The sequence below is a fragment of the Centroberyx gerrardi genome, chromosome 10, assembly GCF_048128805.1.
Source record: "Centroberyx gerrardi isolate f3 chromosome 10, fCenGer3.hap1.cur.20231027, whole genome shotgun sequence".
NCBI classification, from domain to species: Eukaryota; Metazoa; Chordata; class Actinopteri; order Beryciformes; family Berycidae; genus Centroberyx; species Centroberyx gerrardi.
In genome coordinates this window covers 18781186-18800370 of record NC_136006.1, presented here as the reverse complement: position 1 = coordinate 18800370, position 19185 = coordinate 18781186, and the positions used below count along the sequence as shown (strand labels likewise).

At 40.1% G+C, this 19185-nt stretch overlaps 2 protein-coding genes across 3 annotated transcripts; one reads left to right on the top strand and one right to left on the bottom strand.

Moving 5' to 3' along the window:
- Window positions 1-856: 856 nt before the first annotated feature.
- Window positions 857-9742, bottom strand: LOC139927541 (transcription factor Dp-1). The gene is made up of 12 exons (XM_071919716.2): window positions 9675-9742; window positions 8738-8823; window positions 8392-8458; window positions 8034-8155; window positions 7298-7419; window positions 6964-7129; window positions 5181-5327; window positions 4967-5035; window positions 4478-4629; window positions 2591-2757; window positions 2239-2317; window positions 857-2090 (listed from the first exon to the last, which is right to left on the bottom strand). The coding sequence occupies exons 2-12, from the start codon at window positions 8747-8749 to the stop codon at window positions 1952-1954; spliced, it is 1242 nt and encodes a 413-aa protein (XP_071775817.1). The 5' UTR covers window positions 8750-8823; window positions 9675-9742; the 3' UTR covers window positions 857-1951.
- A 3948-nt stretch (window positions 9743-13690) lies between these two features.
- Window positions 13691-18536, top strand: LOC139927542 (DCN1-like protein 1). 2 transcript variants are annotated; one of them, XM_071919718.2, is made up of 7 exons: window positions 13691-13727; window positions 14841-15057; window positions 15251-15419; window positions 15756-15886; window positions 16011-16093; window positions 16735-16831; window positions 16977-18536. In XM_071919718.2, the coding sequence occupies exons 1-7, from the start codon at window positions 13725-13727 to the stop codon at window positions 17054-17056; spliced, it is 780 nt and encodes a 259-aa protein (XP_071775819.1). In that variant the 5' UTR covers window positions 13691-13724; the 3' UTR covers window positions 17057-18536. The 2 variants fall into 2 exon arrangements, with proteins under 2 accessions (XP_071775819.1, XP_071775818.1); XM_071919717.2 differs by lacking the exon at window positions 13691-13727 and having other exon boundaries at window positions 14712-15057.
- The last annotated feature ends 649 nt before the right edge of the window (window positions 18537-19185 follow it).

The window sequence follows — 19185 nt, the reverse complement described above, 5'->3', positions numbered from 1 at the left end:
GGAAGCTTGTATGTTTTATCATTACCTGGGAGGCCTTTCAGACAAATCCAATCATTACAATGAGTTGGTTTCACCATTTATATATATATATAATATTTTATTTTAAAAAAATGTATGTATATATATATATATATACATATATATATATACACTTAAGTTACCATTTCTTATCATTTCTTACTGGCTTGAGTCAATAGGGCTGAAAATAATTGCTTTGAAAAATCCTATTTTAAGTATACATATTAAATTATGCTGTGAAATTGGAAACACTCTAGAATGTAGTGCATGTGATTTTTTTAAAAATGGTTCTCAGCTTCAGGAATTTCGGTCTTGCTGCCTGCGGAACATGGGCAAGCAAATTCAGCAAGCAAATTTTAATCGTTTACTGCATCTCTTGAATGTATTTCCTAATTTATTTTTTTGGCCTTCTTAAATTTGACTATTATGTGTGTTGTAATCAATGTTTTATCATCATTAATAGCTGTCAACAACTCTTGATATCTCAAAAACCCAAATACTGAGGCTAAGGCTTTTTTGATGGACTAAAGCAGTGCTTCCAAACTCTGGTACTCAGGACCCAGAGTACTGCTGGTTTTCTACCCTGCACTAACACAGCTTCATAGGTTAAATCAGTCCATATTAAACTGCTAGAATGAAAAGCAGTTGGGGAACTACTGGAATGAGTAGGAGTCCAGTTCAGTTAGGCTCTTAAAGATCTGAGCTATTCCTTCTACAGATCGTTCAGCACCTGGGCCATGTGAGGGACCGGGTACGGGTCTGTGCCTGCCAGCAGCTCCAATTAAAAACTATTACAAAATAAATATAAAATTTGGATGTCGAAAATCCAAATCATGACAATAGTTGACCCTCTAATTGCAAAATTTAGCAACTCACAAAATTTGTGGATACAAACTTATTAAAACAATCTATATTTAATTTGCAAACTTATATTAGATTACAGAAAAAGGTATTTGTAAGAGTCAGTACATGTGTTGCTCAGTTTTAAAAAGGAGATCTTTGAAGGGAGTACATAAAGACCTATACAACCACATATTTCAAACATCAATAATTTTCAGGTCTACCTTTACCACTGGCCTCTAAAGGATACTATAAGCTACAATCATCATAGGATCCATATACGTAATTAACAAACAAAGCTTATTTTCCTATAGGGAGCCTGGGTTATGGAGGTCTTTACCTTGCTGGTGCCATTCTTATGTAAACACTACCAAGGTGTGACAAGGCGGTGATGGAGAAGTCCTCAACTCCAGAATACAAAACGAAAATAAACAAGCAAACAAGATCAGGAAAGCAGCTGCCTACAGAACAGAAGGAAGCCAGCCCAACACAGTGGGGGATAAGAAAATGTTTCAAATTATTGTCCAAAACACAAAACAAAAAGCATCAACACATTTGATGGAGCCCCATCCTGGGATGCCATGGTCATTCTGGATCCATGGAGTTGCACTGACACAGCATGTCAAAGCAGACACTTTGGCCATCTTGGAACATCGGATCATCATAAGGTCAGCCAAATGTAATCGTAACATAATAGGGATAACTATTTCACACGCAGTACACTATACATTCTCCAACAGCAGTGGGTTGTACAGAGGGTTTTTGCTTTATTTTTCAGTGGGATGGCTTATTGAGAAGTGGACCAGACATACAAAGACTTCAGCATGGTGCCCAGGCCATAGACTACAGTTCCCCCAGAGCTGTGGTGCAGGTGCACATGTGATTCAGGAGCAGAAAAGGTGAGGGTGCGACGCACACCTCTGTTACTCTCCATTCATCTACACCCCTGAGAAAGCCAGACTGAGAGAAGTACAGGGAGGGGGAAGAGAGGGGACAGGGTTGAAGGAGCACACACGAAAGGGGACTAAAATCCCATGGTGACGGTGGTTTGAAGGACTGTGCTTGTTGGAGAGGCGAGGCGGAGAGAGGCAGGTTAGTCTTCGTCGTCATTTTCATCGTAGTCATCCTCATCGTCGTCATCCCCCATGTAAGACACTGGAGTCTCCACACGAGACCCACTGTAGTGAGAGTCGTTGGAGCTGGAGGCCATGGTACCATCAGCGCCACTATCACTACAAGGAGAAGAATGGTGATTTTTTTCATTTAGTTACAGAGGATGGTAAATTGAGGGAAAGGGTGAGCATAATAAGAGATGACATTTAATGAGAATCACATGTCCTGTCACATTTCATAGCTTGCATTATATTCAAGGCCTCTCACCTGCTCGCAGGATAACGGGCTCCGTTAGCAGAGGATCCTCCAGTGATGTAGACATTACTGATGGGACCCTTTGCCATCTCTGAATAAAGAGAAAGAAGCATTTACATAAAGAAACAGACCTACGATGCCTGAATTCATCATTCTTGTTGTTTGTGCAGAGCTATCAAAATTCAGCCACATAAGGAAAACAGGACATTTTCCAGCTTGTTTTCACATGGAAGCCAAGCGAAAATGAGTTTCAATTATCAATTCCACATGCTACATGACAAGCCCGTGAAGACTGTGGCACAATCATGTCACGATTCAGAAGACAGTAAATCCACGATGGTATAACAGGGGCCCTGGCTCTGACCTGTGACGTAGGGCTCCAGGGCTTTGGGCACCAGGCTGCGCGCCATCTTCAGATCCTCTGGAGAACATTTTCCAACCTCCAAACCACAGGCCATGCCCATACGTTTCAGCACCTCAATGTCATCGTGGATTTCAAACATGCTGTCAAAGTTGAACAAGTACTCAAACCTGCAGATGGGAGGAAGAAAGAGATAAAGGGGTGGATTATCAGTAATTTAACGCAACAGAGTAATTTTTTTGTCTCCAATACATTAAAGCTCAAATGAATCCAGTGTGCGGTCAAACTCAGCAGTGACATGGGGCAGACATCTGAACTCCAAATGTCTAGTGAAACTGTATGCGCTTACATCTTTCAAGATATCCAAGAGGTGTTCTCATACCTTGTTGTTATTATCTGAAGGATAGTGTCGATTGGGTATAACGTGGCTCCAAATGCTCAATTAAATGGCGAAAGCCCACATTTTTCACAACCGAGAGGGGCTGTTTATCCAGTGCAATCAACTGAATCCTTGCATTTCTTTTTAGCTTTTTTGCTGTTGTCAGATAATTTATCTCATTTACTCAGTGCATTGTTTGCTGCCTGGGCGCAGACTTTTTCTAAGCTACTACCTGTGAGAATTCATTGTACTCCTTCGAATGGTGTTTCTTCAAGTGCCTGATTAAATTAGAAGTAGGGATGGGTATCGAGAACCAGTACTAAATTGGTACCGATTCCTGACTGGTCAGTACCGAAATATTGATAAGCTCCTGGATAAACGGTGCTGCTATCGGTATTTATGTAACCTTAATTCATTCTAACCGTCCCCTAATGATGACGAAGCTGCCAGCGTCAGGCGATTACGTTTGACGTTGCGTAACTGCGTGTTTACGTTCTGTGCTCTCCAGTCATGGCCGACAGGGCAAAACGTTCAAAAGTGTGGGCTCACTTTACTAAATTGAATGAAAATGCAGCTAAATGCAATATATGTAAAAAGGTAGTTGCATGTAAAGGGGGTAACATCAGCAACCTCATGAAACACTTACAAATCCAACATTCTATAAATCTGACAATCTAACACTAAAATCTAACAACCAAATCTAACACTCATTATCGTTATAAAAATAAGTCTGTAGTTATTAACTCAGGACACAGTTAGCATCGGTTTTAAGCACTTCTAATTTATGTTCCTAAATAATCCCATAGACAACGTCAGTCAAGCAGCTATCTATCAGCTATCTATTTCTGTTAGCTTCTGAGAAGCTCAAGGACTATAGTTCTTTGGTAATTTGTAATATTGTTTAAGTTTAGCTTCTGGTAGTGAAGCAGCATTAAGGCACATGACCACCAGACATTTGTAGCAATGGCTCCTCCCTCATATACAGGAAAACAATTTAACTTGTTATTTCTGCAAAAAAGTAATAATAAAATAACTGTTGAATCTTTTCACATCTTTTCATGTCATGTCTTTATTTTTTGCACCAAATTATGGAGAGAAGTATCAATAAGAGTATCGATAAGTATCGGTATCGATAAGCAGTATCAGTATCGATATCAATAAAATCCTAACGATACCCATCCCTAATTAGAAGTATTGTAATTAGCTCTGCTGCGGCAACCCCTCAAAAACTTTACAACTGGGGCATTAGGGTGTTAATGGATTACAATTAGCTTTTTTCAGTCCTCAATTTAAAGCAATTCGAGACTGCAGACATGACTGCTGCCCAGCTGCTTTTAAACCATGCGTAGCACTGCAAACTGCAACTGTGGAAAACACTTGTTATGGCAAATATTTTTTTACGTTAATATGCATAAACGGATGGGGGTGTGTACGAAGCGGATCTGAAGCCGTTACACCAAAATTTGCAGACTTACAACTCTTCACATAACTAGGCCAATACAAACACGTACTTGTCATTGGAGATGCTACAGTCGATGACCGTCTTCTTGCTGGTGTTGACAATAATGAAGGGAAGGTGGATGACAGAGTTGGGAGGTGGAGGTCTGTTTGTCTGCTGCTCTGTCTGTCTGTTCCGCTGCACCAGGTTCTTAAAGGCTATTTGCTGTAAGATAGCATTGAAGGTAGAGAACCATTAGAATTATTACATACTGGACAAAACTGGATATATTTTAAGAAGCAGATTAAGCATGGCAGCAGGTTGTAATGTGGTCATGTGCTTCATAAGGAAAAATCTCTTTTAAAAAGTTACACAGGTAAATATCCCTTCTGGACTTAAATTATTCTGAACAGTGAGAGTTCATGTATTTATTTTCACTGTTAGCTGGGTATAATCCATTCTGAAATAAATTTCAGCTTTTAAGCCGACAACATAGAAAAGCATTCTTTGAGTAAATCTGCATCCTGATGGACATGATGTGGCACATCTGATTTATTCCCACCTGCAATATGAGCTCCTGAAGCTGTGACTGTTTCTGCTTAATTCTCTCCAGCCGCCTTTGTCTCTCCACCTGTAGTTGATACAGGACAGAAGAAGAGAAGACTCATGTGTGATTAAGAGTCATAAAATAGAAAAGAGGCAGAGGGAAGACAGACCTAGGGCAGGCTGATGTGAGAATGATTTTCACTTATCAGTTCAATGTGCGGTGTCCGTACCTCTAGGTTTTGGCACTCCTGTGCAGAGTTGGTGGGCAGGCCAATCCATTTGATTTCTTTCTTCTCTTTAGAGATAATGTTCATGGCCATGAGCACATTAAGTGCATCGTACACACGCCTTCGAATGTTTTTCTGGTCATACACATGCTAAAATGGAAAGACATGAGCAGGTGAGAAATTTTAGTCAACGCAAATTTCTACATGGCAAGATGCTTGTGCAATTAAGTACAATGTAATGCAATCCATCAGTAGAGATAAAAAAACATATGAAACGTTTTATTAAAAAAGTGTGTATAAATAAAATGAGGGAGGACGCTTATGTGCCAAGCTATAATCTACACAAATTACTTAAAGAAACAAGAGGCACTTGAGCTGCCTAATGTCCCGATATAATCACCATGATATATTAAACATAACCAGTTAGACTAATGAGGTCATTAATTAAGTGAATTAAAGCATAAATTAGCAAATATGTGCATGTCAACATACTTTTCTTGACACAGGTGGTATTAATATGAACTCCGTATCCTGAAGTATTAAAAGAGAAATGACACCCATTTTAAGAATTCAAGTTATTTACGTGTCGCAGGACAGTTCAGTTAGTGTTTGTGAACTTGCACCACTCTTTCCTACAGCTAAAAATCAGAGACATTTGATTTGGGTTGTTTAAGATTATTTTTCATGGCTTTTCTGCTTGTTTTATTATTGGACAGCACAGTTGAGAGAGGGACAGGACATGCGACAAATGTCCCAGGCCAGATTCGGAACCAGGACGTCACGGTTGCATGGTATGTGCCTTAGACCACTGAGCTACCAGGACGTCCCCAGAACACTTGAATTTGTGATGTCACTGGGATGTAAAATCAGTGGCTGCTCCATAGACAATGAATGGGACACTGACTCTGTGCAGCCACAAGATGCTGAGTTCAGTTGTCACACCAAAATGAAGTTTATATTCTAGCATTGCTAACAGGTATGGATCAGAATTTAAACCTCATTTAGGTGCAAGAACTTATGAAAATCTTATGGGTCAACGAATACTGTGCCCCATTCACTGTCTATGAAGCAGTGCCAGATTTTACACCCCAGTGACATCACAAATTCAAGGGTTAGTTCTCCAGTTTCTAGCTTTAGAGAAGAGTAGAGTATATTCACTAGTATTAACTGAACTGTCCTGGGGCACAGGAAAAACAAATATGAATTCTTAAAATGGGTGGCATTCCCCTTTCAAGAAATCTTCAATGTGCAAAATTATGCAGCAAAGTACTGCAAAACCTAATCAGATCATCTACACTGCAGGGGGTCCCTGTGGTGTAAATATGAAGTTTCTATCATGTATTGTTCTTGAGTTATTGTGTTCAGAAGAATGCGTCTGCACACATGCAGACAGATGCCACCATGACATAATGTCCCGTACCATGCACGTCTTAGCTTTAATATCAGGGATTAGCCCTCAAATCCAGTCACTGTAGCCTTTGAGTTGGACCTTCTTGGGTACTTTGGCCTCCAACTCTTCTCATCAACACAAAATTAAAGGATACTTTGTGTATATTTTCATTTTTATGTCCCAAGACCAGTTGAGTCTGATTGTTTACATCTACTTCACAGTCTTGTGCATGGTGTTTCCCAACCAAGTATGAGGTAAAAAAAAAAAAATGAGGCCACAGTGTGAATACAAGGAATTCTGACAATTTTTCAAACAATCCTGTCCTTTGGTATGTAGGTTTGCATCATCCTGAGAAAATGTCATGTCAAAGTTCTATTGTTCGGCTGCAGCACTCACTGAGTCATTGGGTGACATGTGGTTGTCTGTAGAGCTGAATTCTGCAACCAGTTCATCTGCCACTTCATTGTAGGTGGTGACTCCTTTCTTCTGCACTTTCTCGCACACCTTCATGGAGAAATGCCTCAAGCCCTTCCCGTTCTTTTCCCCTTTCTTACCACGCTTCCTGTAGACAGAGGAGATCCCTCACACCATTGGGTTCTCACATCAACTACAATGATCCTTCTTATTAAAATCTCCAAATATAACAAAACATGACACTTAAACCGCATTTCCATAGAACACTAAAATGATGTGCCAAGCATATAAGGGTTAGGACCTTTTGAAGACTCACCCTGATGACCATGGAGAGGCATCTGGTGGTTGGCTCTGAGTTAGGAACTGGGAACTGGGTGTATGTGGACTGTTTACCAGTATGGTATTGGAAACAGTAGGTCTCTGAGGTGTCCCAATCACCTATACAGGAGGGAGCAAGAGGAGAGAAAAAAAAACCCAAACACTTAAATAATACTCCACATTGCCTCTATTATTGAGAGGCTCCATGCATAACAAAATGAGCATCCCACCTGGTTCTCAAACAAAAATAGGTGCTGGTCTGTGATATAGCAACTCGGGTTTATTTTTTCCTGGAACTACGCACTGAAAAGATTAGTCTTTATTTAAGCTAGCAGGTGGCATTTAGATGGTAATGTAAGAGTATTCCTGGTATTCCTTCACTCAGGTGATACCTAAGCTGATTTCCGTTATGTATATATTCCATGTATATAATGGGATGATGGGAGTAATCCTGCTGACTGTAGAGTTGATAAGCTTAGGATCAACTGCTCCCACCCACCCTCCACCCGGTCACCTCACAATGATAATTGGGGGCTTACACAACAGTAAGGCACACAGAGGAGAAACTCAGCAAGCAGATGTATACTTCTTTCCAGTCGTGTGGCTGTGAATAAGTGACAATTCAGACAGCCAGACAGAGAGGTTCTAAACTGATTAAATGTGCTTGTGACAGCAGAGAAATTCTGACATTTGAATGCTGTACTGGTTTGGTAGCTGTGTGGAACATCACTCACCATGTGTGGCACGTGTTGCATGTGTGGAGCGATGTTCACGTTGGACGGCCCAAGGGTTTTGGGCAATAGCTGTTTGGCCACAGGGATAGCCGTAGGCTGAACAGTAACCAAAGACAGGACACCTGATAGAAGGCATAAGAGAAGACCAGATAATGAGACTAGAGCTCTTGACTGAAGCTCCATTGCCCCCTGTTGTCCAGCTGCAACCATATAGGCCTACACTTTAAGATTAGAGCTAGAACAAAATAATATTCTCTTTGTGATTGGTACTAAATTAAAGTATGTGAAATAGTTAAGTAAATGTAGAGGCCTTGTGCACATGGCTGCAGATAGATAAATGTTTAGTAATAACTTTTACCTTTACTAGGGCTCAGATTCTGATCGATGAAAACCTTCAGCTCTCCATTTGTTTCAATCAGACCAGCCTGTGGAGGAAGAAACACAATAGGTGCTCTACCAAAGTCACACCATCTTGCTCCTGAACTTAAAATGCACTGACTCAACTTCTAACAAAACAAAAAGAGCGCAGAAGAGGAAAGCTGAGGTTACAGGGTGTCCTCTGTTGTCTTCAAGTTTTAGGAACAAAATGCAGATATCCCCACATGACCATAAGCTACACTGCCTCTAGGATAGCATATAAACCAAACAATGCATTTTGGTGAAAACATTGGCCTCATGTTGTCCAAGTGTCTGTAGTTACTTACATCTTTAGCCATGATCCCAAAGGACCGGGGAAGTAAAGCTTCAGGCCGAAAAGAAAATCTTCCTCTATTTGTCACTAATCAGACCCCTGAAAGAAAAAAGAGGGAACACAATTAGTGACAGTATTTCTCACAGTTGCACCCAAACATAATGTTAGACTACTTTTTTTAATTTTAAAGAATGTTCAGACAAAAAGTATTATTCTGTTAAGAGTAAATTAACATTAACACAATTTTAATACAAAATTATGTTAAACACTGAACAACTTATTTCTGAAGTAAGGCCCATCTGATCTGCTTGCAGCCAACACATTGTACAAAGCTACACCACTAACGCTAGCTTGACTAGCCGGCTATTCTCCCAACAAGACCAAAATGACGGGAAAATGTGTACAGTGAAGACCAATCGCGATTGTATTAAACTTTGAGTTCATTTCAATGGGCTTTGTGTACATCGAAAAACAAGTTAAATCCTCCCAAGATGCTCACAACTTTTACTATGCTAACTGTGCATAAGGCCTACTTCAGGTATTGACCACGTCCGGAGGAGAGGCATCGTCGAACTTCTGCTACAGGTCAACGCTAACATGCTAACTTTAGCATACCATCACAAAAAATATTGTTGTGATTAAAATGATAGTATAATATCTGTAAATGCATTAAGGTTGCATGTGGTAGTAACGGCATCCGTATCGCAAGCCGATGGCAATGAACAAGCTTTTGTTGAATTCAGCTCGCTACTGCTAACAGTTAGGTTAAGGTTGCTGACGTTAGCTAGCTAGTTAGCTTCTACACGTTTTGAAAGGATTCGGATATAATTTAGCAAGTATTGATTCCCTATTCCATATTCCAGCCCAACTTTGAATTTGAGTTGACGTTTCAAAAGCATGCGTGCATTTGCACGAAAAGTAAAGTTAATATTCTGGTTCTGTGCACTTACGAGTGCACTCTCTTGCTTCTTCGACGGCTGTTTTTGTTGGCATTTGAGAATGGAGGAAGAGGAGGTCTAAATCCCTACCGCCAAACAGGAAACAAAACTAGGCAATGTCGAACTACTTTCTAATCAATTCACTAAATCCAGGGTAATAGTCAAATACTCTGTCAATGTTAAGTGATTAACCAACTTTCTGCCATAGTGTTAAGTTTCTGCACGTTGACGTTAACCATCAAGCCATGTTTTGCCTGCTGGGTTTAGTATGGTATGTAAAGAGGGATCCTTTTCAAACCAAGAAAGACTGAATTAGTAAATAGGTTAAGTAAAATTACCAACCAAGTAGTAACTACCTATTTCTTTTATTCAGATTGTACGGGCCCCTATTCGTTTAAAATTGACACTTAAAATAATTCACCACAACATGTGAACTACTGCCTTCTGATACATAGATTATGTTTTATTCTGCTTAATTAGCAATCATGGACCTCTAATTTACAGATACTAGTTGTCCCAGTGTCAATTAATGCCACATACTCGCAGTCATATTAGTGGCAGTCAGCTGGATATCCATACTTTGCCAGAAACCTTTAAAAAGGTAAATGACGTTATTACGTTATTCTTCTGTACGGTTCAGCTACCTAACCAATTGGTTTATTTGACAACAAACATTAGTAAAATATTAAATTAGCTAACTGGGCTAGGTTAAAGTTGGGATCACAATAGGTTAGTTGAAAACTTTGCTTCATTTGTATTACCCAAGTTACCCGACGTTAACGTTTGAAAAGGCACTGTAAAGAGCATACATAGTAGGCTAGCTACGTGAACGTAATGTATTTAACGTTAACGTTAGTAGGTACTGCACTAAAAGCCTGCAAACGACTCCGTTAACGTTATATGGCTAAAAGCAATTTGCCAGAAACTACGCTAACTCATAATGTACAGGCGACGACTATTTCATTGCTAGTTAGCTATGAGAACTGGCTATTTAGCGACGAGCTAACGCACTATTATGGCTAAAAATGTACTAGGTAACGGATGAGAAAGCACTAACGGCGCGGTGTTAGCCAAGTGACGTTAGCTAGCTAGCTAGCTAGCTGGCTGGCTAATCCACAGCTGTCATCGACAACACTGCCAGGACCTAGCGGTAACATTACCGCGGTTAGCTGCTTGTCGGCTAACCATATATTTTAAAAAGCTTCAAAAAAAATTTTACAAAAGTGAAATCTCTGTTTTTAATATGTTAACTAACGTCAATAACTTTCTGTTTTATAGGGCAGCTAGCTTGCTACAGCTCGGTGAAGGCGGCTTACCGGTGCGGTTCACAAGTTAGCTAATTGTTTGTTAGCCTTTTCAATCCACTCTCTGCTAGCCTGGCTGTAGTGGTGCTTCTCACAATCTGATCTTGGCGGTGTCTAGCATTAGCGACATCCGATTGGACAGCATCGACGTGACGAAGGCAAACCAGTCAGAAAAGACCACGCCCAGAGCTCTGTCTGGTTGGCTGGAGCGTTCAGAGCTTCTGGGCCAAGGTTTTCCATTGGTTAGTAATATTTAGGACCTTGCTGAAAAATTAAAACAAAATAATAAATATAATATACATATAGAATAGAATAACGATAGAAAGAAAGTAAAGAAAGAAAGAAAATGATGAAATTAGTGACAAACTTATGTTCCTGACCAGACTTGTTAATACACTGACATGCCACCTGTCATGTTACTGAACAGGCAACATGAGTGTCTGAAGCACAGAATGGTCTGGAGTCAAGGGACCTTTCTCTGACTGGTTGCAAAGCTAGGTATCGACCTCCGAAAAGACAAGGAGTTTGCTCTGTTCTACTCTGACACACACACACACACACACACACACACACACACACCCTTTCACTCAAAACTATGGTAATGTCCAAGAAGACATTTTTCTCCAAAGATGATAAGCTTATTCCTTCAAAACTGTTTGCCTTTAGGTGGTCCACTTGAATTGGTAAACTTATGTTTTCTTCCACTGTGAGCACATCTGATACCTATAGCTCAACCAAGGTTATTATACTAAACTAAAACTAAGAAAAACTAGGTGTTAAAAAACATAGTTATAAACTGAAATAAAAATAACTAGACTTTCTGAAAAAACTAAAACTGAACTAAAACTATCTTGTCTACTTGTAAAATTAACTAAAATAAAATAAGAATATAGAAATGTTTTTAGTTTTCCTCTTTTTGTTTATCTGCAGGGTGAAAAAAGAATGAATTGTGGGTGTTTTTGGCTATTTCTACTGAACACTAAGTAGGCCATGAGATGGTGGTATCCTGTAGACCTACTTGCCCTCATGAGCACCTGTTGCTCTCACCGGACGTGCCAGTGTTGCCAGTGCCATCACCATTTGCAGAACTCATGTCGAAAATACTTGGGAGAAAACGTCTTGGTTAAATTACTTTTAAACATTTTCTTAAATTATTATTTTACTATTATAACCCTGAGTCAAACTGGGCACTTTTGACCATAGCACCATTAGTTAGTACAAGAAAAACTTACCCATGAGTGTGCACCTGAAGGTATGACATGTGACTGACCTTTGACATTTCCAGATCAACAAATTCTAAACAGTGTTTTGTTCATGCAAGAAATGTCATAAACATCAGTAGTAATATACTATAATATGGGCCTTTGATGTGTTTCCCAAATAGTTATCAAATCACATCAAGAAAAAAACTGCTGAATTACATAGTTTGATTCAATACTTAAGATCACCTTGGTCCCTAGTTTTCCAACCCAACCCAAACACTATCACTTTGTAAATACGAGTTTCCATCAGGTCAATGGATCATTGGTTTATTAGGTGACACAGTCCAGCTGAATGTGCAATCATACAATTCCCTCCAAACAGATTTTTTTTAAAAGCCATCAGAAAACAAATCTTATCTAATATACATTGCGTATGTAAATCATAAAGCGCAGGGTCAGTTACAGAGCAGCAACCTTTAACAGCAGGGCAGATGCTTGCTGTCACAGGGGCTTGAACCCTAATCACTATGCAGCATTTGTTAACTGAAATTCAAGGTGGCAAATTGAACAATATAGTCAACCATTGTTTTTCTTGATGCATGTAGTTTGATCATGTATCACAATATTCCAGTAGCCCGTGAATGGTGATATAACACAGTGTTTCATACGCAAACATTGCTTTGAATGACGGGAGTTTTCCCTCCACAAAAGTTTAAAGATCACTTCACCTACATGTTACACCTGACAAAAGGGAGTGTCAGTGAACTAGCCTGAGTGCACCACTCAACTCGGCTTGCCATTCAAGTCTTTACATAGCACAACAAAAAAGAAAGGCTGACATCCACAGATACTGTATCAGCAACAGTGCTGTGTGCCATTCATAGCCTACTTGTTAAAGGGTGGATTCATTTTCACGAGATAAAACTCTTCTCAGCTGAGCCTCCCATCTGTCCATATGCTCCCTCCTCTCCCAACAGACATTATTTTATTTTTGCTGTAACGTGAGCACTTATGATGACTTCTGGTTTTGCTCATGTTATATGGGGGCTCAAATTTCTTCATTGTTATGACTACATTTCACAGAATAGTGAAAACAAAATATTATGAAAGACATATTTGATTTCAGGTTTTTTTTAAGGCTAGGAAGAAAGTGAGAAAGAACACCTGCCTATACTCGTAGGCTAGGCTATGCCATAGGATAGGGCTATGCACATCTCTCTCTCTCTCTCTCTCTCTCTCTCTCTCTCTCTCACACACACACACACACACACACACACACAAATAAAGTTAGTTGTCTAGCACAATAGTGCATTTTGGGACATGTAGCTTCGATTATTTTTATTTCCCCAAAAAATTGACCACCAAGGCGACATGCCAATACAGACATATTTTTGTAGAGATGCTTGATGATCTATCCCAGAGTAAAACGCAAATACAAAGGGATGGTCGCAACGCTAGTCCTCTAGCGACAAAGAGCTAGCTCCCCGACTACTTCCGCGCAGGCGCACAAGGAACCACAGTCAGGCTATCAAACTGGTCAAACAGCGGGTGTGAAAATGGTAGGTAACCAAAATAAACACAAACCCAACCATTGGTTCTGGTACTTGTGAGGCTTAACTTCACGACTATAGCAGTGTTATAAAGGTCGAAACTGTGTCGCGTTTTCGCAAGTCTGTATTCATATTGTATTCCAATATTTAGCTGCCATTAAAAGGAAGGTCAGTTGCTGATATTTTGAGACCAGCTAGCTAGCTACATCTCCCTTTTTGGTAGCCTGGTAAGTTTGGCTGTGAGCAGGTCAGCCGCTGAACCTGAAAGAGAGCCACACGTAATGGTGTTGGAGGGAAATCCAGCAGCACTGACAATGTTTTTTTTCCATGTTATGCCAAACGTTACTGTCAGTGACACTTAGCTAACGTTAGCCTTGATACTAGCTGGCGTTATGTAGATAATGCTAACTTAACGTTATCCATCCGTACGATTATCCGTTCTGTAATAACGTTAGCTAATGCTACCTTATTTAACCTGACGAGTTCGTTATTGAGATAAATAATTAAAGTTGACATAACACTTGGGAGTTCAATAACACTACTGAATGTTGGTGGTAGGTGAACTTATCACAACTCTTAGGTTTCAGGAAATTCTGTAGCTTAGTGAAATGTAAGATCCCCATTTTAACCCAGGTAGTGTGAGGAGATTGGGTGGTGGATATTGAAATGATTTCTTTATACTGGTAGGGTGCTTGTGTTACACTCCAGACTTGTTGCACCTCAAGGTCCTGTTGATGGCATCTCCCTGCTCATGTTACATCCCTGACTCTACTCATTTGAGGGGCCCTCTGGGGTGCAGCACGTGCTTCGAGAATACACAACGTCCACCCTCAGAATAGTCGGTGTTGCTTTTGGACAGGACATAATTACAACAGCTTTTTTGCTCACCTTCACTGATGTCTGCTTCTCGGTGTGACTGACTAACCTTGTGAAATATGTGTCTGAGTGTCCCGCTGTCTCCCAGTCTTTCCTGTCCTCATTACCGCTGTCTGAATGCCTGTGGATGTGTGTGTCTCGCTGTGCGTTCTTGTCTGCGTCTCAATCTGTGTGTGTGTGTTGCTCTCTGTACTCCCTGGCCTGTGTGCGCCGGTGCCTGATAGCCCGTGTCCTGTATTTGTTCAGCATAAGTTGAAGTCTTCGCAGAGGGACAAGGTTCGGCAGTTCATGTCCTTCACACAGGCAGGGGAGAAGACGGCTGTGTACTGCCTCACGCAGAATGACTGGAAACTAGAAGTGGCTACAGACAACTACTTTCAGAACCCAGATCTCTATTGTAAGGAATCCATGAAAACTTCAGTAGACCGGAAAAAGTTGGAGCAGCTCTACAATCGCTACAAAGGCAAGTGCAATAGCTAACAGTTTGGGTTGTTAAGGAAATATTTACTGGGCTAGAGTTGTGTGCCAAAAGCCCCTGACATGACTTGTGTCACAAAAGATAAGTACAATGTCTCATTATATTAATGCTAAAGCTTGTATTTTTATGGTGGCAGCTGCATAATGTGATACAAGGACAATGTGTGTTGTTTCTGTAGATCCCCAGGATGAGAATAAGATTGGTATTGATGGGATCCAGCAGTTTTGCGATGACCTCTCACTGGACCCAGCCAGCATCACTGTCTTGGTTGTTGCGTGGAAGTTTCGCGCTGCCACTCAGTGTGAGTTCAGCAAAAAGGAGTTTCTGGATGGAATGACAGAGTTGGGGTGAGTGATGACATCAGTGTCTTGTGAAATGCCCTGCAGTGGGACATAAACACCGCACTATCTTAGCATAGTGTTTGTTTCTTGGTGTTGCTCCATGAAGGGGAGGGTGTCTATATATAGACTCACTCAGCCACAGCTTGAGTATTTTATGTCTTGGTGGAAGAGCTATGCAGTGTTTTGACTTTTGAGGTTCATGTGTCAGAGTTAATTTAAGCCAGTTTGTATGTCACCAACATTAACAATGTTTGGGAGCCATATGTACAACTGATGGGGTGTTTTATGTGTAGTCATGTGGAGGTTTATTTTTTACTTATGGCTGAAATTGTTCCTCTCCAGGTGTGACAGCCCAGAGAAACTGAAAGCTCTTTTGCCAAGATTAGAACAGGAGCTCAAAGATAGTGGCAAGTTCAAGGACTTCTACCAGTTCACCTTTAACTTTGCTAAAAATCCTGGACAGAAGGGTCTAGGTAAGCAGGGTGACACTAAAGTGTCCAAATCAATTTCTCAATCAAACGGCTTGCAGAATGGTACCATTCAAGTGCACTGCAAACTGTTTATCTTAGTCTTCTGCTTTTTTGTCTTTGTCTTCAGATTTAGAGATGGCTGTAGCCTACTGGAACCTGGTTCTGACGGGCCGATTTAAGTTCCTGGATCTTTGGAATAGATTCCTATTGGTAAGTCAAGGAAGTGAACTCCATTTAGACTAGGGATGCGCCTATATACTGTATCTGCAGAATATTGGTATTGGCCGATATCAGCTTTAAAAAGCAATATCGTTATCGGGCCAGTATTCATTTTACTGCCGATATTTGGCCAATTGTGGAATTGGACTCTTGTTTAAAAACCATGTAATTATCTTAAGGTAGGTACGTCTGAAAAGCTTAGCCTGTTTGGCAGCTGCATTTGTACTAAGATCCTTACAGGCCGATATGGGTGGGAAAATATTGGATATCTGTATCGGCCTAAAAAAAAACATATCGGTTCATCCCTAATTTAGACCAGTGGTGGGCAACCATATCCCATGCAAGGCAAAGGGTGTGCCGGTTTTCATTCTAACAAAACACTACAGCAGCTGATTTTACTGAGTAGCACAACTTCAACCAGAGAGGGGGACTAACTAGTGAAATCAGCTGGTGTATTGTTTGGTTGGAATGAAAATGTGCATACTCCTGGCCCTCCATGGCACATGGAGGCCCACCACTGATTAAAGGGTTAGAAAACAATGATCATTTCTGGGTAATAGAGGTGAAGAATCTGAAAGAATCAAGATGCTTGAAACCTTGTGTATATACTTACGTTTACTTGTCCATTACAGGAACACCATAAACGATCAATTCCTAAAGACACATGGAACCTATTGTTGGACTTTGGCAACATGATTGCAGACGACATGTCAAACTATGATGAGGAAGGTGAGTTTGTTATGACAGAGTGATTGAGAATTCCTTTGGGTTTAATATTGGTCCATTTGCTTTTGAGGTAATGCAAAGAAAAATGGATTTTGATATTTTAATCACTGTGACACTAATGATATCTCTGTGGTGTTTTTTTTCTCAGGTGCATGGCCAGTCCTCATAGATGATTTTGTGGAATTCGCTCGACCAATTGTGACAGGATCAAAACGCAAAACACTCTAAATCAATTCTAACTCCGGAGAACCAGAACTTTGTTTCTCTTACAGTGACTTCATAGTTTTTTTAAAGACTTGTACAAAAAAGTGAAAATTGTAGACTTCAGAGGAAAAAAAAAAACAGAAGCACTTGAAACTATCAGGAAACCACCTATCAGGGAGCTGAGTAAAAACAATGAGAACAACTGGCTGTGTTTCTGTCCTCATGAGATTGAGGCGTCACATGGACATTGCCAGGTTTCCCTCCATCAGTCCTGTTGGAGTCTCAGTATCCTGGACACCCTCTCTTCTGCTCCAGGAGGAGCACTACCTGTCAGGCACAGCCACAGCCTTTCAAGTGGGGCTGGACAGAGCACTGAGAGCAGGGCACTGGCTTTGTGTACGTGGAAGGGACTGGAGAGGAGGAATCTGTGTGTTTTACAGTCGATTCCTCTTAGTCAGCTTTGTTTTGTTATATGGAGCTCCGAAGGACTGTGGACAGATCCCGTGTCTTACTCTGACTTTGGGACAGAGTGCTCACTACACCAGCACCAACAGAACTGTTGCAGTTGTTACTGTACATAATGTATCTATTGAGACAGTTTACAAAGAGAGCTATATGAAGAATAATATAAAAATATGTTACATTTATAAATGCAAAAGATTCTTTTATGTACAGTAAGTGTTACGATCTCTTACAGGATGCCTCAATATCATTTGAATGATATGCTGTAGGTGTAGATGTCAGGTGGATCTATCAAGTCATTGAATTGTTCAGCTACTGATTGAAAGCATGTTAACCACATTTCTGTTCACCTCTGTCCGGTTTAACAAATAAATTTGTCATTTAAGTAAAGACCGTGATTCAATTTAGATAAGTGTTCCTGCTTTGTGGGATTTGTGTCTTGTCATTTGCTGACCTGTTAGGGTTCTGTCAGTTGTTAACGCTGAGTGTTTAATTGTTATGTATATGTAGAACAAAACCAAGGGTTAGGGTTAGGGTTTAGGGTTGTCAAGGTGACATCAATACCTGATACCTATAAACTCTTAACACCAAAATTTGTGGGGTTGGCCTTGAATTTTAAATGTAATGTTCTCGGTCCTATCCACAGTACCTTGACTTTGCTTCAGAAAAGTCCTGTCTCTCAGAATGTGCAGCTGTTAAGGAAAGACTATTTTTTTCTATCTGTTCTATATCTAGGTAAGCTGGTAGATCTCTCCGAACAATCAATGATACCACACTGATTCATCAGGAGCATTTGTGAGAAATTGGAAGCAGTGAAACTACTGACTTTTAGAATTTACATGGCACACATCTGTATGTTATTGCAGAGTGAAGCTGTCAGTCCAGAAGCCAGGACACAGAATGACAAATATGCCTTAGGATAAAACACTAATCTGTTAAATATTTGTTTATCCTTAGACTCTTCATCTGTTCAGTATTACTGTAGGTAGTGCAAATGAGAATATATTGTTGATACATCATGTAAGTATATTGTTCATTTAAAAGAGACTTGAATAAAGCATGATGTTTTCCATGATCATACATGTATTTAGCCCTTTTATTATTGATAAGACAGATACTGGGCACAGTGGAAATTACACCACACATACAGCTAGACCAGATCATGAGTGTAAGTTACATATTCTGAATAATATGTATATACTGTTAGTGCTCTATTCAGTCTAACCCATAAGAGCTACTGGAGGCCGATGTGCTCATTCCATGGGTTTAGGCCTCTACAGCACATTCATAAAGTTTCAAATTCACCTCAGAGTGGTTTTATCATCATGAAGCCTGGTACTGCTGTTGGTTTATTCTACCAACACCAGGCACTTCAAACTCTTGAAATCAGATTAGTGTCTACTGCCTGTTGTGTCTTCCTTTTGTGAAACATGTTTACTTTGCACGTCAAAGGTTTTCTCTCTTTTTCACAGATGATTTTAAAACATTTCTGCTTATTATATAGCCTAATATACAATTGAGAATGACAGGAAAGATAAGAGACAGAGAGAGGTGGCGATGACATGGGAGAAAGGCCAAGAGAGAGTATCTGGTGCAGTTTAATGTATGGACCTTTATTTGGAGTAGCCAGTAAATTCTGAAAATTAAATATAATATAATTATATAATAATAATATAATATATTTATAATAT